This window comes from Pipistrellus hanaki, assembly GCF_964339955.1.
Source record: "Pipistrellus hanaki genome assembly, chromosome: 10".
Lineage (NCBI taxonomy): Eukaryota > Metazoa > Chordata > Mammalia > Chiroptera > Vespertilionidae > Pipistrellus > Pipistrellus hanaki.
In genome coordinates, this window is record NC_140512.1 from 55,363,218 (window position 1) to 55,385,203 (window position 21,986).

The 21,986-nt window shown below is 49.3% G+C and overlaps 1 protein-coding gene across 2 annotated transcripts in view; it reads right to left on the bottom strand.

Moving 5' to 3' along the window:
- Nucleotides 1–7,557: 7,557 nt before the first annotated feature.
- The window catches only part of NRF1 (nuclear respiratory factor 1), a 111,750-nt gene continuing 97,321 nt past the window's right edge, over nt 7,558–21,986 (bottom strand). For both annotated transcript variants that reach the window (XM_084897651.1, XM_084897650.1), the window contains exon 11: nt 7,558–9,507. In XM_084897651.1, the coding sequence (XP_084753777.1) occupies nt 9,344–9,507 (164 nt within the window). In that variant the 3' untranslated portion in view covers nt 7,558–9,343. The remainder of the gene's footprint in view (nt 9,508–21,986) is intronic.

Here is a 21,986-nt window from a genome sequence, read left to right on the forward strand (position 1 = left end):
CAGGCAGTTCTCCCAGGAGAACTTCCGGGCCGGTGATGGGGCCGGGACTGACCGCTGAGCTCTCCGTCTGGAGCTGTTCCAGCAGGGTGCTGGGCGCTGCGGTGAGCGGCGTGGGTGGGGGCTGGACCCGGTGCCGTCAGTCACCGTCGAATGCCAGCTTGTGATGAGGCTGGATCCTCGCCCACGTGGGGCCACTTGCATCTCCTAAACCCTACCGCGATCTGGGCAGCACGCAGCCCGCACTTGCGCAGGTTTTGGGTGTAAGTGCTGTTGTGATGCACACACCACCAGTTAACGGGAGAGTTTTTGCATTCAGAGTGGACGTATCTTCTCAGACAGAGACGGGGAAGCCAATCACCGTAGAGGTAGGGATGGGGGGGAGGTAGGGATGGGGGGGGTAGGGACGGTGGGGGGTAGGGCGGTGGGGGTAGGGACGGTGGGGGTAGGGCGGTGGGGTAGGGCGGTGGGGGTAGGGCGGGGGGGTAGGGCGGTGGGGGTAGGGCGGTGGGGTAGGGCGGGAGGGTAGGGCGGGGGGGGTTGGGCGGGGGGGGTAGGGACGGGGGGGGGTAGGGCGGTGGGGGTAGGGCGGGGGGGTAGGGGCGGGGGGGGTAGGGGCAGGGGGGGTAGGGGCGGTGGGGGTAGGGGCGGTGGGGGTAGGGCGGTGGGGGTAGGGCGGGGGGGGGGTAGGGCGGTGGGGGTAGGGGTGGTGGGGGGTAGGGATGCGGGCTCTGGGGTTTGGGCGATCAGTCCCATAGATGGGTTCTTGAAGCTCTGCAGGGAGGATGGGAAGGGAGAGCCTGACTGACCTCCCGGAATGGGGGCCGCCCCCTGCACGGCTCCGTTAGGGTTTCTCGGGGTGAGAGGTCGGCAGAGAAGGAGGGATGGAGGCGGCAATGGAGGCCCCTCTTCCCAGACAGAAGCCCCTGCCCAGCTCCTCAACAGACACTCTGGAGGGCTCCAATGTGTGCTCCCCGCTTCCCGATGGCACCTCCCGGCGTCCCCAGGGCCCTCGCTTCCGGGCACCAGTCCCTGGCAGGGCACCCAGGGGCAGGTGGGGCTGGAAGCCTTCGGGAGGAGCAGAGCCAGGACAGCTCCTGTGAACCGAAGGGGAGCTAAGATGCAGACCAGAGCAGCCCCTCCCAGGCCAACAGAAGCCTTAGCTGCCCCTGAGGAGCCCACGTCTCGAGTGTCCTCCTTTCCAAGGCTCCGCGCCTCGGTGAGCTGAACACAGTCTGTGTTTTGGTCATTCTCACAGGAAACTTGTCCATTGCTTCCAGAGAGAGTGGGAAGGAGGGAGGGAGAGAGAAACATTGATGTGAGAGAGACAACATAAATTGGTTGCCTTCTGCACCCACAGCTGAGGTACATGCCCTTGACCTGAGACCCTTTGGTGTGCAGTCCAGTGCTCTGACCACTTAGCAACACTGGCCAGGGCGAACAGCGGTGTTTTTAGTGTCTGCGGTTCCTGCCTTGACCATGTCCTGTTGACTCTCTTCTTATTTCTTAGTTACATTTTGAGTGAATTCCATGCCTTTGTAAACACGGTCCACCAACTCCAGACGCATTTGTAGCTTCAATCTCAGCGCCGCCCTCTTCCGCAGCCCAGGGCAGGCAGGACCCACCGTGTCTGGTGCAGGTGTGGTCTGCCTGATAGACAGCCACCTCCCCTCCCTCCACCTGGTCCAGATCCTCCGGGATTGGGGGGTGGAGGTAGATGGCAGGGAGGAGGGGAAGAGGAAAGCAGCAATCATAGTAGCTAAGTACTTTCCTCAAGATCAATGGCCTTAATAGCTCCTCTGTCAATTCCCCGAAGGTCTCATATGGACTGAGAAGAGCCCCGTTAGGGTGGTGGCTGGGACAGGTGGCAGGCAGGGCTGGTTTTGCCTCTTAGTAAGCCCTGGCTGAGGAGAGAGGCTCCTATATTTGGTGGTTCTCTAGAGAATGGAGGGATGGGGGGGGGGGGGGGAGTCGAGAGGGGGCTTCGTCCTCAGATGTATTTCCTGACAGGCAATTCCAGGGAACGGGGAAAGCCCCACACGACCTCGGCTGCAGCCATTGCGGGTGGCTCACCATACTGTGTCACGCTCCCCCTTTCCTGAGACAGGTAATGGCCTGTGAATAAGCACTTACTGCCACATTCCTTCGGTCCCTTCCAGAATTCCTTCAAAATTGCAGCACTTTCAAGTAATGCTCAAGGCGGTAAGGGCCTAAAGAAGCCATCAGCTAATGCTCGCTGTAAACATGCAGTGGGAGATGCCGAATGTAAAATAAGCTGGAGTTCCCTTAAATTAAAAAAACACACACAAATATCTAGTGCTTTGTTTCTTTTGAGTAATTGATGGCTTGTTCTTTCCTTCTAACAGGATCCTCTTTACCAAGAGCACAGCTAACTGCGAACCTTCATCCCATCAACAGTGCCTGACTCCATCATTGGCAAATGTGTGGCCTCCTTTAGTTGGTCTTGATTGTTCATTCCTGTTTTCTTATTCATTGTCTACATCTTCTATTCTTCAAATTATTTTTTGGGGCACCCTAACCAGTTTGGCTCAATGGATAGAGGATTCCAGTCAAGGGCATATACATTGGTTGCAGGCACATCCCCAAGTGGGGGGTGTGCAGCAGGCAGCTGGTCGATGTTTCTCTCATCGGTGTTTCTAGCTCCCTCTCCCTCTCCCTTCCTCTCTGTAAAAAAGTCAATAAAATATATTTAAAAAAAAGACCATTGATGGACTTAATAGTATGTAAATTATCTCAATAAAGATGTTTCTAAAAGCTTTGAGGCTATTGGAAACATGGGTCGCCAAAGTATGCCTTTATGGCTCTTTTCTGCAAAAAAAAATTGGTAAATTCCAGAATTATAGGTGAATTTCTACATGTGGTGTAGGTGAAAATTTTTAGGTTTTGAGAATCTGGATGGTAAAGCCAGGGCAGGAGGATCTCAGCAGAATGCAGTGTGTGTGTGTGTATGGGGGGACCGAAGGGGGATGAGCCCCACCAAGAGCCAGAAGTTCGGGTGCAATGCCACCAGAGTGAGGCACTGGCTCTCCAGGCCTCTAGGCTCTAACCTTTCCTGCCTAAACCAGGGGTGGTGCTGTCCCCGCAGCTGTGAAGTCCTCTTCCCACAGAGGCACCAGGAGCACAGACTGGGCTTAGGCCCAACTAGGAGTCTAACTACTGAGCAAGGTTCGGCGTGGCCTCCTCGCAGGGAGCTTCTTGGGCTTTAACATTAACTGATCTCTCTTCTGTTTGGGCCTTTGTGTGTGTGTGTGTGTGTGCGTGTGTGTGTGTTGTTTTTAGTATACCTCCTCATTAAAAAAATTTTTTTTTTTAAATCAAGATTTCAGAGAGGAAGGGAGAGAAACATCAGTGATAAGAGAGAATCATCAATTGGCTGCCTCCTACCCCCTCCATCCCCACACTGGGGATTGAGCCTGCAACTTGGGCATGTGCCCTTGATCAGAATCGAACCCAGGACCCTTCAGTCTGCAGGCCGATGCTCTATCCACTGAGCCAAACCACCTGGGCCTTGGGACTTTTAAATGAGAAAACAATGTAGCTGCTCATGCCCAAGAATGTGTTCAGGCACCAGCACCTTCCCTAGCCTTCAACCTTGGTAGCATCTCACAGATTTTTCTTAAGAATAAAATCAGCCAAAACCCGTTTGGCTCAGTGGATAGAGCATCGGCCTGCAGACTGAAAGGTTCCAGGTTCAATTCCAGTCAAGGGCATGTACATTGGTTGCGGGCATATCCCCAGTAAGGGGTGTGCAAGAGGCAGCTGATCGATGACTCTCTCTCATTGATGTTTCTAACTCTCTCCCTTCCTCTCTGTAAAAAATCAATAAAATATATTTTAAAAAAAATTGAACCCACATTTAAAAAAAAATTAATAAAATATATTTTTTTTAAAAAAAATCAACATTTTCACATCAAATTATTTAACAATATTAACATTGGACCTTTGCAGGAATTTTTTAGTAATGAGAATGTGTGAAGTGAATGTTTTGCGCGCTCGGAATTTTCTGGAAAACTAGGGTCACTCATCCAATAAGATGTATTGAGTGCCTGCTGTATGCAGTTCCCGTGAGTGTGTGCGCGTGCCTATGACGATAAGGCCCAGCCACAGGGAGGCTGCTCGGGGTGGGGCCGGTCCTCCGTGAGGACGCGGACGGCACCACACTCACCATTGGGAGACGCTGCACATGCTGCTCAACGCTCACCTGCAGGTTATTTTAAAAACGAGACTCCAGATGCACAGCTTGTGTTCTGCCGCCTGCCCCTCGTGGTTGGCACAGAGAGCAGAGCTTCTGGAGTTTGACCCCAGCCCTCCTTTCAGAGTTCCGCGGTCACCTTGGGAGAGTGCCCGTTCCCACACTAAAAACATGGAATCTAACAGGGCTGTGGAGATTAGAAGTAAAGGTGTAAAGTATTTTGCAGATCAGCCGTTTAGTAATTGGTAATCATCATATATAATAAAAGGCTAATATGCAAATTGTCCCCTTGTGAGTTTGACTGGGAGTTCGATTGCTTGCTATGACGTGCACTACAACCAGGGGTGGCGCAGAATTTGGCGGGCAAACAGCAACGGGCGGTGGCGGAACTAGGACGCTGAGGGAATGAGGGAAGGAGGCGGGAGGTGGGGAGGCGGGGAACCTGATCAGCCCTGATTGCCAGCCAGGCCTAGGGACCCTATCCGTGCACAGATTTCATGCACCGGGCCTCTAGTTATTCATGACTATTAGTTTCTTAAAAGATAGGTAAATTCAAAACAAATTTGAGTTCACACCCAGTTAGGTTAATTTGCACCAATTTTATTTACAAGTGCGTTACATTTGGGGGGAGGGCAGTTTCTAGCCTTTTCCACCAAGTAGTAAATAAATAAGCCAGGGAAGCCTCCGGACAGGGCTGGGGCTGCAGGCCTATGCCTGCTAGGCTGTTCTGGGCAAGCCCCAGGCTCAGGGGACACGGGTTTGCCCTCTGCTGATACTATCCCTGCCCTTTCCCCTACCCTCTACCCGCTCAACTCAGCAGAAACACACTCAAGGCAGTCTTGACAAACGTTTGCCAACAGCCCAGCAGTTTCCAAGAGGGAGACACTCAAGTTCAAAGTGGATTGAGGATGCACACAAAGGCCCAGCAGCCCAGGAGTGGAATGGCAAGCGGATAAGCCTTTCTCCAGCAATTTCAGAGTCAGGGCCTTCCGTCACACCTCCCCCGGCACTGCCTCCAGAGCAGATCTTCCCCGAGAGCTGCCGACCTGGAGCAAGTGGCAGAGGCCAGTGGGAACGCACGGCGGGGCCCTTGACTGACATCTGAGCATCCGCTGTGCTGAGGCCACAGCCTGGCTCGAGCTGATGACCTGGGCGGCCCACAGCCCTTCCAGACTGAGGGCAGAGGAGGCACGTGAGCCCCTCTTCCCCACCCCACGTAGCCTCTGCTCCAAATAACTGTCAGTGTCTTCCCTGTTGAATTTTAATGCTGACACCAACGGGACCCATCAGTCTTGGTACAACTCTGCCACAGCCACACCCTCAGTGAGGCTTCAGGGGCATGTGAGGAGGGGAGGACAATGGCCACGGATAGGGAGGAGGGTGATTGCCGAGATGCAGGCCCGCTTTCACATTAGAAACGCTGGGCACGAGCGTCACTTGGGTCTGAGTGAGGGGTGGGCACACAGGCAGCCTGAGCTACAGGCGAGCTCCTCCTCTTCCCTGCCTTTCTGCTGTCCTCGGCTCCCTCCCGGAGTTCGCTAACCAGCATCACCAATAGGCCTTCTCCTATTGTAGATGTGGAACTTCCAGCTGAAAGTCGTAGCCCAGCCAAAACCGGTTTGGCTCAGTGGAGAGAGCATCGATTCCGGTTAAGGGCATGTACATTGGCGGCGGGCACATCCCCGGTTGGGGGGGGGGGGGGAGGAGCAGGAAGCAGCTGGTCGATGTCTCTCTCTCATCAATGTTTCTCTCTATCCCTCTCCCTTCCTCTAAAAAAATCAATAAAATATATTTTTAAAAGTCGTAGCCCAGTCTCTTGATTTCTATCAAAACCAGATCCTCGTCCTGGGCCCCGATGCTACACTCTTTAACGAAGACCCCTAACGTGAGGTAACAGCTCATTTTGCTACTTTGGTTCAGGTGGGGTCTCCTCACACTGGGCTGCAGGGATCTGTTCACAGCAACTTCTCCTTCTCTCGTTTCTCAAGGGCAATGGCTGTGCTTTATTCACTTGGGTCAGTGTCCAGGCACATGTCACCATTCGTGATAAAACTGACTCCCGGGCCAGACCTGGTCTACAGCTGGGTTTTATTTTGCTCGCAGAATAGAGGGTTTTTTATTGTTGAAATTAGGAGATTCATTCATAGTCTGAACTCCTTGGCTTCTCTGGGAAATTTTGAAGATGGGGCTCCTGGGTGCATGTTCCTCCCGCACGCAGGAGGCTGTCCTCTTTGGACACATGCTCCCCACCTGCCCGTCTCCATCATGCCCTCTCCTCTCACGCCTGAACCACTTCCACTTCATGCCCTGGTTTGACCTACCTGGTCCCTGTGAGCGGCAGAGTTAGCAGCTCCTTTGGTAACGAGCAGTAATGGAAGCCAAGGTGTCCACCAGGCTCACCAGTTTCCAATCCATGCTTTTGAAAGGCGTTCCCATAAGAAGGTACTTCGGGTAACCAGGCTGTTCCATGGGTGCCAATGGCAGTGATGTTTGGTTGATTTGGCTATAATCAACCCTCGTTCTCTGGTCCATCCTCAAGGTGAAATAGGTGGTGTGTGCCACTTGTGCAAGGGAAAGAGGTGGTACTGGCTTTATCAAGCCACTGTCATCAAGGAAAACACCTCCTGACTTCCCCACTCAAATATTCCAATAATAATGACCTGGACACTGACCAAATATCCAACATTAAATGACAGAAAGGCGGTGGAGGTGGCCAGGAGGCATCATTCCAGGCTGAGGCAGCGGGGCACAAGCTTGGAAGTGCAAAACCGTCCTGTGGGGGAAGGGATGCAGGAAGGGCTTGAAACTGGGGGTGTGGCAGGAGGCACGTTAAAGCAGTGAGTTGTGAGAGAACCAGGATAACCCACTGCAACACTCAGCACTCATGTGGGGAGATCCCATGTGCATAGTCACCCATCCTGACTTCAAAAATGTTTTATATTATTCATTTTTGGGAGATTTGATCCACTTATTTATGCATTCATTAGTTGATTCTTGTACGTGCCCTGACCGGGCATCGAACCTGCAGCCTTGGTGTATCGGGATGATGCTCTAACCAACTGAACTACCCAGCCAGGGCCGCACCCATCCTGATGTTTAATGTGGAATGCAATAAATCCCTAGAAAAAAACTCCAGCGTAGTTTTTTAAACCATCTTTAGGATTCTTCAAACTAGATCCTCCTGCCCAGATCAGCATTTTACAGCACCGTTTAACAGAGCTGCTCTGGTGATGTAGGTGGGCAGGAGATCCTGGCTCGCTCCTTGCACTGAGCACCCTTCACAAAGCAGAACAAGCTACTCAAGAGCTCCGGAGACTATGTGCTCCTACAGAGATGACCAGTCCCACTTCCTGTTGCCACGTTTTTGACTATTTATTGAATGAGGCAGTAATAGACAGAATGGAAAACAACACAGAATCCATGCTCTGCTACTTGGGTTTTGCTTTTCTTCTTCTTCTTGGCAATTTCTCAAACTAGTAGGAGGTTGTTTCATCACAAAGGATCATGGACTTTAAAGTCCCTGGACAGCTTCACAATGGCGGTAAAAAATAATAATTATAAAAATAACAAATTATAGAACTAGACTGTTTATATGTAAATTTCCCTCCCCCCCACTCCCCATTACGTACAGAAAAAAAACATACAAAGAACATTGGATAATTTTATATAAAACAAGCAAATACAAGAATCTGAAACTTTTCTCAAAGGCTGAGCAAGACAGGAATAATTTTTAATGTTGCGTTAAAAAAACACATTAAATACACTATCACACGCGGGGGGCCCGGGAGGAGGGGAAGAGTTGTCCCTGTACGTAAGGAGCGGAGATTTGGCCTGTCGAAAAGTCAGGTGAATTTAGCCGCTGGAGACTCAGGGCTTGCAGCTGAGAAATCCCAGACTGAAGAGTTACAGAGAAGCCCAGGCCCAGGGCACCGTGAGGGGCAGCTGTGCGGGGCCTGGGCCCCCGGGACGCGAGGTCCCCTCTGAGGGGGCCCGACCCAGAGCTCAGGAAACACCGGTCCTTCCTTTTCTCCTCTCACGCCCCCGCCGGTGTGATGGGCAGCCTTCCTGGGCAGGTGCCTGTCCGCTCCCACCTCCTCTGCAAAGCTACAGAGTGAGAGGAAGCAGAAAATTGCTTCCACTGGTGAACCCCGGTCTTTGGGTTTTTCTCTCCCTCCTTCCTTTCCCCTTCCAACCCCTCCCACTCACCCTCCCATTCTCTCCCCCCTCCACACGCCCACACACACACAATGCGCACGCACTCCTCAAACCCTTAATACTTCTGTTACCTTCAGTTCATATACATGACCACGTTAGGGCTGACCTTACAACCGAAGCAGTATTTAACAGTCATGAGATCAACAGGCTTCCCGCAGAGGTGATGGGAGGCGGAGGGAGCCTTTAAGGACATTCCCCCGCCTGTGGCAAGGTCAGCACCTGGGCCAGCCCGAGGAGCGTCTCAGCTGCCAGGCCACGGGGCCCCTGGACCCACCAGCTCTGGCCCTTCCTTCCTCAGGTGGGTCCCGCAGGGAGAGTTCGGTGGCCACTGGGAGGCAGCTTTGGTGAAGGCTATGGTCACCTCCACCTGAGTTTGTCAGTAGCTCAACGCATGACCCTGGCATGAACAAAAATCAGTGACTGTGTCTGGCCACGTACCCTACACCCACTAAACTGGGTGAATTAATTTTTTTCCACAGCGCACCTTAATTTCATACAGATAATTCCATGCGGGTTTCATATATATATAGATATATGCATATATATATATGTACACATATAGACTTTATATATATGTAAATGTGTATATCCATATGTACACATATACATATATTCACATTCGCACATACACACACATAAGTATACATACATGTTTTTGCAGAAAGAAGTCCTGCCACAATTTGGCTTTTTAGGGACAGTGAAACTGACAGTGCAGTATCTTACTCCACCAATCCCAGAAAATCAAGTGGTGCTTTAAAAAATGCAATTCCAAATCCGCTGCCTTTCTTCCTTTTTTAAAAAAGGGTTAACAATACTTTTCTTCCAAAGTCGAGAGACTTCATTCCATTTGATTGCACCTCTGCAATGTGTAAAAATTTCTGAAGTAGACTAGAAAACGACGCCATGGTATGGCCGATGTCACTGTTCCAACGTCACCACTTCCACAGCCTGGCCGTCCATGGTGACTGTGCTGTCCGCTATCCTGGTGGTCACGGGGGCCATGGCCACCTGCACCGGCCCGTTGCCTTGGGCAAGGCTGGTCACCACAGTCTGGTACATGCTCACAGGGATCTGGACCAGTCCTGGGGAGAGAAAGGGAGACTGTTGGTGGAGATCGGGCTCAGCGTCAGATGCTGGCTGGACAGGGCAACAGCTCAGTTCCTCAGGGAATCACATACCCACTTCCACACAATGACACCCCCTCTTCACCCCCTTTCAGGGAAGAAGTTAGGAGGATTGTGGAAACATGCCTCAGAGCATGGCGTCCCCAACTTGCCAAGAGCTGACACCCCTGCCTCTGACTGCAGGAAGCACAGCCCATCCGTGTCCCTGCCTGGAGCCTTAAGGACAGTCACTTGCCTATGGCAAGAGAATAAACCCCTTCCCACAAGCCCATCCCTCTGCTGCCTTAACGGTCCTCCAGGAAAGGCCTCTATTTGTCGTCTGATATTCGGCTACACTAGCTTCGCCAACCCTTTCTGCCTATGTTCAAATTCTCTCAGCTCGACAGAACATTTCCCTCCATCTTATCCTGGCTCTTGTCACTGTCACTCCACTTAGAGTCAGCTTATTTTTTTTTAAAAAGAGGAAAATAAAGTCTAGGTCATAAGTTTTCTGATTTTAGATTTCACAGACCTATAATATTTTAAAATACATTTTGGGGTCAATTAAAAAAAAAAAAAAGACTCCTAACTACATCCTCACATTCCATTACTTCACAGTAGAAAGAGTAGAAAGGAAGGTTTAACACAAAGGAAGGATAAAGCATGTAATCTCAGAAAAGGGCAGTCCTTCCTAAGAAGGGAAAGCTGGTGATTTTATATAACATTAAAAAAATATTTCCACTAAATAAAGCAGAATAAATGCATGCATCAAACTCCTCTTCCTCCTAAAACTAAAATTATAGTGAAGGGGGCAAAAGGATAGAAATGAGGGAGATCAACATATGGTTGGAAGACTTAAAGCGAATATCAAGTGATTCTGCCTCATCAGATAAGTGAAAACTGCAACTCCAGGGTCCACGGGGCCCAGCTCCTGCAGCAATAGGGGGAGAGGCAAAAACAGGGAATGGCTGGAAGTTTGCATTCAACCGATGGGACCAGTAGCCACACCAACCCCAACCCTGTTGTTGACAGGACATCTGAATTCATCTGTGTTGAGGAAATGACCTGGAGAGGCCCAAGAAGTGGTGATGTTTGGAGGTGGACAGGTGGGAGGTGGGAGGTGGGAGGTGGGCGGTGGAGAAGAGACAATGAGAAACCTGGCCTGCTGCTCTAATACTTACCCCAAGGCCTCCTGGCCACCTAGCTCTGCCCTATACATCCTCACAATCAGCCTCTCAGCGCCTCACTCTTAAGGAACACAGGAGAGCAGAGACAATGTGGGGAGAAGAAAACAAGTGCCCCCCAAATCTAATATCTTCAAAGAGAGAAAAAGTTCGTATCATAAAAATGAGATGCTTTTATTAAGACAACTATGGGAAAATTTTTAAATAAAATGATATGCATTCTAAAAAATTATATGAAGATAAAGTCAAGAAAATCTTCCAGAGTAGAAAAGATTAAAAGATGGAAAGTAGGAGAGAAAATATAAGACTTACGAGGGTCAATCTCTGATAACAGAGTTCCAGAGAGACTAGAAAAAGCAGAAGGTAAGAAATTATCAGACAGATGTAAGTAACATCTGTAACTGAAACACGTGAGACCCAGCCTGACCAGGCCCACTAGATGCTCAGCACAACAGATGCCAAGATTCCCAAAGATGGCAGAAGGAAAAAGTCATCTACAAAGCTCTGGGAACATAATATTGTGGGACTTCTCAAAAGCGGGTCAAGAATGCATTCGAATGTCGGAGAGGAAATGTTCTCAGTCCAGGATTCTGTATCCAGTTCATGAAAAATTGTATCTATGTCAGTTAAGTGTGGGACAGGATAAAGACATCCTCAGACATGCAGGGCTCTAAAAATGGCCACCCACACACCTTCTTGGGATGCTCTGAAGGATGCACAGAACACTAGGAGTGGCCACGGGATCTAGGAAACAGAGAATCCACAACTTGTAGTGAGCTCAGGGGCAGGATGAGGGGCCAGGGCCAGGGCTATGCAAATTTGAGAGAATGGAGGGGAATGGCATGACCACACATCCACCCCGGAGTGTCACGATCACCACCTCCATCTTCTGTCTGGTCCAACAGGCAAAGTTAATGAAATAACCCCGAACACGCAGCAGGGAGGTCAGTGTGCGCTCCTCTGAAGGACCCACGCTGGCAAACAGCAGCCAAACCAGAAGCAAAGACCACTTTCATTTCCTAGTACTGCTCTTGCTTCCAGGCTCGATTCAGCTAAGGAAGCTTTAAGCCTGGGGACTAAGTCACACACTTTACATGCACAGTGACTACTGTGAGCGGCCTGGCTCTGGGCTGCGGTGGAGAGAACGTGAAGAATTATTAGTTAAATCTCTTTCACCCTGTTTTTCCCCCCCCTTTCCCCCTGGTTTATGACATATTTGGGTTTCCTCTGATGTGGATCCATGTCTAACATGTTAACACAGGTTGAAAATCATGAAAGATTTGCCCTGAATAAAACAGAGAAATGTTCAAACGCAGAAATACAGGTACTGCTATACTCAGATGATCTTTTGAACACAACATGATTTTGTTGTTCTCTTTCACAATTCTTTAGTAGCTCATCCTATATAATAAAAGAGTAATATGCAAATTAACTGTCACTCCATCACACAAGATGGCTGCCCCCATGTGGACACAAGATAGCCACCACAAGATGGCCTGCAGGGGAGGGCAGTTGTGAGGGACCAGGCCAGCAGGGGAGGGCAGTTAGGGATTACCAGGCTGGCAGGGGAGTGATTAGGGGGTGATAAGGCTGGCAGGCAGAAGTGGTTAGGGGCAATCAGGTACACAGGCGAGTAGTTGGGAGCTAGCAGTCCTGGATTGTGAGAGGGATGTCCAGTGGGATTGGGCCTAAACAGGCAGTCAGACATCCCTCAAGGGGTCCCAGATTGGAGAAGGTACAGGCTGGGCTGAGGGATACCTGCCCCCCTTGCATGAATTTCGTGCACCAGGCCTCTAGTGGGATATAAAGTCCAAATCCCAATGCAGGTATTTAAACCCTCATGTCAGCCCCTGTGGTCCAATCCACCTGGTGATCCACCAGCCTCTTTACACCCAGCCAGGCGAACTACTTGATTATGGATTTCCACACACCTCCACACAGGAGTGGTTACTGCCCCCTCTGCTTGTCAGGTCTCCACCTGGGCGCCTCTTCTCCTGGGCTCCCAGGGCACTCTGCGCTGGACTCCATGGAGGCAACGGTCCTATTCATTATCGCTGTTTGCATGTCTTGTCTCTGAGGAGCCTCTAAACTCCTGAGGGAGGGATGGCGTCTCCATCTGTGAGTCTCTAGCGATCCACAGGAGCTCAGTAACTGTTTTCAACACTCACGAATGAAACCTGCCTTCTGAGATGTCACAGGTGTCTGTCCTCGGGACTGAGCGACTGAACTGGATGAGTCTCCGGGTGACCAGGCTGTTTTAGAATGGGAGCTCCCACCCCAGAAAACAGCGATATAAAAACTACTCAGGGCCCACTCAAACAGAACCACCTTTAAAGATTCCATCTTTTGTACTTTACCCCATAACCAGGGAAGAAATAAATTTGGCCTCTACAACTGGGTGATGAAATGACTTGCATACAGAGCTATCTCAAGAGGGAATAACCGGTAAAGGCAACTACATATCTGACAAGCTTTTCAGAAGGAGAAATTCCATATATAAGGTAATTTCATAACCTCACATGCCTTGAAATTCCAATTCCATCATCTTCCACAGGCAGTTTCAGTCCATCGCTACCTTAAATAAACGCATTACCACCCCACTGTGTGATTTCAGAACCAGTCTCTCTCTTTCATCCCCCCGCCCCCAGCCAATGTGACAAGGATTAGATTAAATCGTCTCAGAGTCTCTGACCTGGCAGCCTTTATGTCCATGGCGAGGGAGGGGGAGGGGACTGGCAGCTTGGAAACCCAGCAGGTACTAAATCGGCCGCTGCCCTTGGAAGAGATGATTAAATGCTGAGGTACAGTCAGTCATCAGGCTGGGATTGTCCCGGCATCTGCTCAGTCTGGCCCTGATTAGCCCTAATCTAGAAGGCGGGTGTTAATCCAAGCTTGCATTCTGGGTCATTTCAATTAATCAAGCAACAGGAAACCCTTCACATTCTACTTTAAGGGCTTGAAGTCCTTCCTTTTGTTTTTTCAGAGAGAACCTGTACAATCTGAGGAACAACACTCAACATTCGTAGAGGACTTTTCAAAGCTTCCCAACACCCCCTGCACATCATCTGGTTTCTGCTAAGACCCTGCAGAGCAGGCAGGGCAGGCGTTCTGCCCTCTCACAGATGATAGGCAAGCTCCCCCGGCAGACCCATGGACCTGCATAAAGGCGTGTCTTAGAAGTCCCCCAATCTCTGTACCCGAATCTTCAAAGCTATAAGAAACCTGAGTTCATTCAGTTTAGTAAATCCAATCCCCTTTGTTTTTCTTTAAATGCAAAGTAAACAGATAAAGGGTTTAAAGCAAAAACACATAGACCAAGAGAGACCGAGTGGTTGTTTCTCTTGGGAGTCTCCCCATGCGACAGAATGCCTAGGCACGGAGCACCGGGGCCGGGGGCTCCCTGCTGCCTCCCCTCCAGCTTCCAGGTGAGGCTCACACAGCCGGCCAAACGGGAAAAGAGGCCAAAGGTGTGACTCGGGAGCTTCAAGTCCCACCCAGCACAAGGATTTCCTTGTCAAACAGCAGTCAGAACAAAATCCCTGGAGGAACTGCTGGCTTGGGGATTGCATTTCCCTGTAAAAGACGATGAGACCTGCTCTAGTTTTCTACCAGTTGGCATCATTCCTTTTTTATTTTTTAATACATCTTATTGATTTTTTACAGAGAGGAAGTGAGAGGGACAGAGAGCCAGAAACATCGATGAGAGAGAAACCTCCTGCACACCCCCCACCGGGGATGTGCCCACAACCAATGTACATGCCCTTGACCAGACTCGAACCTGGGACCCCACAGTCTGCAGACTGACGCTCTATCCACTGGGCCCAACTGATTTCAGCAATTGGGCATCATTCTTGAGCCCAGTGGTCAAACATACTCCCCTCACTCTTCTCCGACCTCAGCAAGTGGCAATTACATCTTTGGCCCTGGCCAAAAACTTTGAAGGCAAGTCATCTTTGACTTCACTAAATGCAATGCATCAGCAAATCCTGTCCACTTCCTTCAAATACAGACAAGAATCCAACCACTTCAACAGTTGCCACCCTAGGCCAACTCCTATCCCCTCTTGCCTGGACTCCGCTCAGCTTCCTTTGTCATTCTGCTTCAGCTCTTGCTCCACTGCAGTCTATTCTCCACACAGCAATCCTCAAACTCCCACACAAGGTCATGGATACGGGGTCATGTACGAAAATTCAGACCATTTACTCATATTAAGTGGCTTTGCTCTGTAATCTGCAAAACAGGAGGCCACGGGTTGTGTAGTGGCCTGTCTCTGCTGGTGGCACCCTGGGGAGACTGTGGTACACCACGGGCGCCGATGAGTAACTTAGGGTCACGGCCTTGCACACTCGTGAACTGACCTCTATTCCTGCCCTCTCCTGAGGTAATGAGTTTTATCATTTACCCGCTGTATAATGGCACACACACATACACACCCACACACTTTTGGTGGCTGTCTACTAAGGGAAAAATAGAGTCCAAATAGCTAACAGTTGAGGGATTACACCACCTTTCCCACAAATGCCCTGCATATCCCTTCATTACAACCATATCATCTGTCACCTCAGTGTACCCTCAGACAGGTCCCTGCCAATGTCAGTCCTGCTCTGACAAGTCCTGCATCTTTCATGGGGTCACCTCAGCCAGCCCAGCCCACTGGGTTCCCTCTCCCTGTGATGTCAATGCCTCCACCATTCATTTGGCATCAGCTCTGTGTTAACCTGTTCTCAGGTAGTGATTGTGTTTTTCCTGTAGAAGTCTGCTTACTTAAGATGGTTGGAAAGACACTATCTTTGAATACTGAGCAACTTGAAGATAACAGATGCTTAATAATTGAGTATGACAACTGGTCATGTTCATCATGATTTTCAGAAACTTGATTACGTTCTTATTAGCTTTGGCCTCCACAGACTGAAGAGCCTGAAGCTTTTCCCTCTGCTCCTGAATGAAGTAGGATTTCTTCAGGTATTGCAGCCAAACGCAGGGTGGCTGTGCAGGTGCATTTTGTGGGTTAAATAGGCTCTTTATTTCCATCGAAGGCTCCCCAGCCAGAAGGACCTCTGTGTGAATCCTGGCCTGGCCACGGACAGGTTTGTGTAAAACAGTGATTACTTATGTCACAGGCTGGCTGAGAACTGGATGTGCCGGCCTAGAGTGCGGGACAGCCTGGCACACAGTAGGTAAGTGTCAGCTGCTTTTCAAAGAGGACTGACTTGGAGTAAGAGGCTTGAGGAAGTCTGGCTGGGGGCACAGATGTGAGACTGAAGTTCTCAGGAAGCAGAAAGGAAAGCAGAGACACACAGATCTCCTTTCAGCAGCAGTGTGCTCCTGCCAGGAAGCACATCACTCCCCGAGGCCTTCAGAGATGGAAAGATTAGAGATAAAAGGCATGAAATCAGGGCAGATGGACTGGCGGGCAGCGTCCTCTCGGAAACGCAGTGATGCTCAGAACTGGCACTGAAACGGCACCGGGACACAGGAGGTAGCTGCCGAGCCAGTGCCCGGTGACTATGTAATCCGGACTAAACCACTCATCAATGTGAAGAATATGAAAAACATGATCAGGGCCAGTATGACGATGCCATCACTCTGATACACTTCTAAAGCCTCCAGAAACCAATGCCGGGCTCCAGCCCAGCAGAGCACAGAGCTGCAGGCCTGGTCAGGGTCCCCGGAACCACAGAGGGCCCCCTCCCCCGCCCCCGACAAGACGGAGCAGGACAGACGCCCAGGAAGAATGGGCCTTTCACTGGCCCTCACAATCCGGGAGCCTCTGGGAATTGTTGTTTGCTGTAACCGAATCTTCCGGCCCAAGGCCTTCCAAGTTGGTCATGGAAAGATCTTTAGTTAGGAGAAAAATATTGATGATCGTAAGAGAAAAATTAGAGGGCTAAACAAATAAAGTGTCAACTAAACACAACAGCTGGTAAAAGAGAAGTAATTCTTAAAATCCAAAGGCTTTAAAATTTATAGTGCAATGCCTCCTGTGGTCTATGGACATGGAAGCTAAGTATATGTCTCAGGTACACAGTGGCTTAAATGGGGTGCAGAAGACTGTGTGACTGGGAAGAATGGGGATAAATAAATAAGAAATGAAACCATGTGTTACCTAAGTAACTTCTGGAATTTTTAAAGAGCCATCAAGGGTATCAACAGGTGTCTCTAGGGGTGGCAGGCAGGAGGGAAGTCCTTTAAAAAAGTTTATTTGCAGGCCTGAAAAAACTTCCCATCAGTGACTGACATCTAAGGGCAACCACTGGTACATGAAAACACAGGCAGGGTGCGTGCTGGTGTGGAAATGGGAGCACAGAAGGTAAAGAAGGGAGTCCGGGAGGCAGTGAAGAGACTGAGAGTGACAAACAAAGACCAGATAAAGAGAGGACAGACACAGGGCAAGGAAAAGGTCATGAAAAGAATGTCCATAGCGAATGAAAAGGAGATCCAGGTAACTCTCGGGATGGCAAGGCCAGGGGAAACAGAAGGCACTGCCCTCCCAGTGGTTCTGTTTCTGTTATATCAGCTGCTTCTGGGACATTTAATCTTCCTTTTCCGTGTTTCCTAAGTCTGTGGCTTCTGGGTGCATTGAAGGGATTTGTGGATTAAAATATGTATTACACCTGGCAAGTACTGCGTATTCTCATGAAGCCAAGAGCAGCCTCGCAGGTGCCTTCTCAGCCTCCAAGGCTTTCTCCGCGTTTGCTGGGCAGTATGAAGCCTCACCTGGAAAAACCCCTTTCTGGAATAAATTCTGTAGCAGTGACTCTGTCTTGGCAGGACAGTGTCACCGTCTCCTTTGCCTGACTTTGCAGGCCACAAGCCAACTCCTCTTGCCCCTACACCGTAAGCCAAATGTTAAAAATGAATTAACTTTTATTACAAAACACATTTTGGAGATATAAATTCATGATTTCCTCTTGAAATGCTCACGTGCCCAGGAACACTAATGGGATCGAGGCTGGCAGCTTCGGGTTCAGAGCCACGGCGTGCTCATTATCCTGCGGACTGAACCCCTCATGCGGGGCAGACCCAGAGGCCTCCGGGGTCTGCTGAGGCCCCGAGCAGAGGGCTACACCTGAGGTGGCAGGAGAGAGAACGTTCACCTGAGGCTGGTGAGCAGGCCTGTGCTTGGGGACATCTGACCGGCTGTACAGAGAAGGCAGGCGGTGCTGTCACTTTCTGGGGGAAACTATCGGGAAGGAGGGTGAGCACAGCACTCAAGGGCTCCAGAGTCTATGCACAGTGCACAGGGTATGGGCGATTTGTGAGCTTTTGATATTTTTAAACAGAAAGTGGAGCCAAAATGATGGAAGCCTCAGGAGAAAGTCACCAAGCCATCCGAGTTTACGAGTCAGGTATAGAAATGAATACCGGGAATTATCCAGAGTTAGGAGCAGAGATTCATTTTCTGTTATTATTTTCAAATTTTTTACTGTAGAGAATTTCAAATCAGCACAAAAGGAGAGAGACTAGTACAAGAAATACCCCCCATCCCACCATCTAGCCCTTGCCTCTTCTGAACAGGGTTAGACTGAGGCAAAGAAACTTCCAGAAAATTTTCACCCCTTCACAGCACAACCTGTAGAGTACCGTTTAGAAAACAAACAGCAGTTTCTAAGAGTACTTAGGGCAGAATTCAGTTTGCTTAGGCAGTGAGACCCTGCAGACGGCTGACTGGAAGGTGGAAATAAATGGACAGTACCAGGGTTTGGTAGTCACAGAGAAAGAAATGGATCTCAAAAAACTGCATTCTGTTTAAGTATTTATCTTGCTTTCCTATCTGGACTATATTTAGCATAAGCAAATTGTTAATGGGGAGGTTTTTTTTAAATTTATTTCCCAGAGCGCTTTCCCCAGCTTTATTTTTCAATGTATTTTTATTGATTTTCATAGAGAGGAAGGGAGAGGGATAGAGAGCTAGAAATGTCGATGAGAGAGAAACATCGACCAGCTGCCTCCTGCACACCCCCTACTGGGGATGTGCCCACAACCAATATACATGTCCTTGACCGGAATTGAACCTGGGACCTTTCAGTCCACAGGCCAACGCTCTATCCACTGAGCCAAACCGGTTTCAGCTCCCCAGCTTTATTAAAGCATAACTGACAAATAGGAATAGTGTAAAACCTGTTTCGATACATGTATATACTGTGAAATGATCGGTACACTCAAGTTAATTAGCATATCCATCACCTCACATAGTTAGCATTTCTATTTCTCCTTTTTTTCGTGTGGTGAGAATAATTTTAGCAAGTTTCAAGAACACATTAGGGTATTTTTAACCACAGTGTCCATGCTGCATATTAGGTCCCAGAACTTACACATCTGATGTAACTGAAACTCGTCCAAAGAACTGTCACCGTGCCTGCAAATGGCGAATGGATCTAAACAAAGGTGACAAGCCTGTGGCAGACAGACAGTCAGAGGGATGCCACAGGAATTCAGATGAGAACAGAAAGGACTAAGTATGACGAGGAAAGAGGGTCTCACAATCAGGATGGAGAGTCGACTGGGCAGACTGACATAACAGAGACCTGAACCCATTCCTCGGGTCCATGTCATTAACCCCTCCTCCAACTCCCTGGGCTGCCCCCTGCACACAGAGGCCCTTCTGTGTTGACTGGCCAGCTAGATAACGGCTCACGCAGGTTAGGGACCATGAAGGCAGAGTTGTTCCACGCTTGGGAAAAGTTCTTTATTGAAAGAATTCTAGCTAAAAAAAGCAGAAGGAAGGAATAACACCAGAGAAGCACCACTTTACCACTCTCATCAATACAATGGAATTATACGCAATCATTAGTGGGTACTGAGGCCATTGGGTGACCTGCAGGATGTGGCCCCCGGAGGGCCTCTCCTTACCCCGCCCTCCAGCTGCTTCCTTCTCCCTCAAAGATACTCCCCTGCGGCAGTCTCCGTCAGCACCCGCTGGCGATGGTACAACCTGCTCTACAGACACCCGACAACAACACAGAACTTGGAAAGAGCAATGGGCAAGAGTGACACCCACCCGGGAAGGTCCACAATTCCTCCAGCACGTGTGCGGGCACACGGCGCGTGTGGAAACGCACGTCTTGAACAGTAGGCCTCGGTCAGCTCTTCTTGAGCCGAAGGGAGGGTGGTTCATCTCTCCTGTGCTGCCCTCTACCCTGGAATTTGTGATGTATTTTCTTGTAGCAGACTCACTTTCCTAATTAAATCTTCTTTCAGCTACTATGAATACTAATCTGTATTCCTTAAGTACTCCGCTGCTGTGGAGGTGGAGGAGATGGTCCAGGCTTTCTCTGACTTGCTCAGAGATATTGTCCAAGGACTTAAAATGTGTCACCAGTAATCTGCATGACAGATAATCTGTATGTCACATAGAAGAGTTGAATATATTTCTATTTATAAAACCAACAGGCCATGTCTGTCTCTGGGGGCTGCTATGAGAAGTAACATTTTGTTGACATGACTGAAGTTCTTGAGATGAAGACACTACCTAACCTTGAGGTGGTGTTATTTTGTCTAGGTCCTTCCTCAGCATCAGGGCAGCCATGTGGCAGCTGCCAGGGGCAGACAAATGGCGAAGCCAGACTGAAGGTGCTGGTCCCCAGAGCTGCTGAGAGCGGAGCTGTGCCCCCAGCTCAGCGTCCACCCCAGGAGGGCTGTTCCCACTCCATGCTGTACACAGAGTGAACAATCACACACACACTCCTGGCCCTGAGTGCTCACATGCCCTCTTGTTAGTAGTCAGAAACACTGTTGAATGAGACCTCTTCCCTCTCCCTTCTCTCTGAAATAAATAAAAATATATTAAAAAACAAACACCCCACAATGAGGTACCACCTCACACCTGTCAGAATGGGCTACCATCAACAAACGAGATGTGATGGCGAGGATGTGGAGAAAAGGAACCCTTGTGCACTGCTGGTGGGAATGCAGACTGGTGCAGCCACTGTGGAGATCAATATGGAGTTTCCTCAAAAAACTAAAAATGGAACTCCCATTTGACCCAGTGATCCCACTTCTAGGAATATATCCCAAGAAGTCAGAAACACCAATCAGAAAGGGTATATGCACCCTTATGTTCATAGTAGAGCAATTTACAATAGCCAAGGTTTAGAAACAGCATGAGTGTCCATCAGCAGATAAGTGGATTAAAGACAGTGATACATCTATACAATGGAATACTATGCAGGTGTAAAAAATAAAGAACTCTTACCATTTGCAACAATATGGATGGATCTGGAGAACATTATGCTAAGCGCAATAAGCCAGTCACTGTCAAACTTCAGAAGGAAGGCAGGGGACGGTTGGCAGGTGGGAAGAGATCAACCAAGGAACTTGCATGCATTTATGCATAACCCATGGACACAGACAACAGGGGGTGAAGGCCTGGGATGTGGGGCAGGGGCGGGCTGGGAGAGGTCAACCGGGAAAAGAGGGGACATATGTAATACTTTTAAAAATAAGAAAGGAAGGAAGGAAGGAAGGAAGCAAGGAAGGAAGGAAGGAAGGAAGGAAGGAAGGAAGGAAGGACAGAACTCTCAAGTTCACCAGCAGGGCTGTGAAAGCTTAAGCAAGGGAAGGCAGGGAACAGGGCAGCAGAAAGCAGGCATTCCTAAGAGCATGATGTGGGTGGGAAAGGACATGAGATTCTTGAAGGAAAATACTTTAAACATAAAAAGATAAAGTTCATAGTCTAAGTGACATGGCTGGAAGGAGCTGCTCCAAAAACATTCAAGCGAATTTAACTTATCCTCCTCCAACAAGGCTGACATAGACTCTCCAAGGCTCACTACTTCAGCAGTGAGACATTTAATCTCGGAAGCCATGATGCCCATTAGAACTCACTGGGGCAGATATGTTCTCCATGTGCTGACCCATGTGGTGGCTACAGAGCACCTGCAATGTGGCCAGTGTGACTGAGGAACTGAACCTTTGATTTTACTTGATTTTGATTAATTTACACTTAAATAGCCAGAGACCAGCTCTAAAAGCTTTCCAGTATTTCACTGTATAGATGTACCAGTTTTCCGGTGAACCAAGTCCACATCATACATGTGCTTCAGTCATACATAAACTGCAGAACATGGGAAAGAGCTGCTTTTGTTTACATGGAAACTCAATCTGAAATTGGCTGCTCTATATTCACCTAAAATATATTTTCCTGGCATTCCCCTTATTTACACCACAGGCTTTTTTCCTTTGCTGCTCTACCCTCTCCCCATCCCCACTTATTTTAACACTCCACCCTACCCCACCCCACCCCCACCCCCAGGGTGAGAAACTTTATCGGCA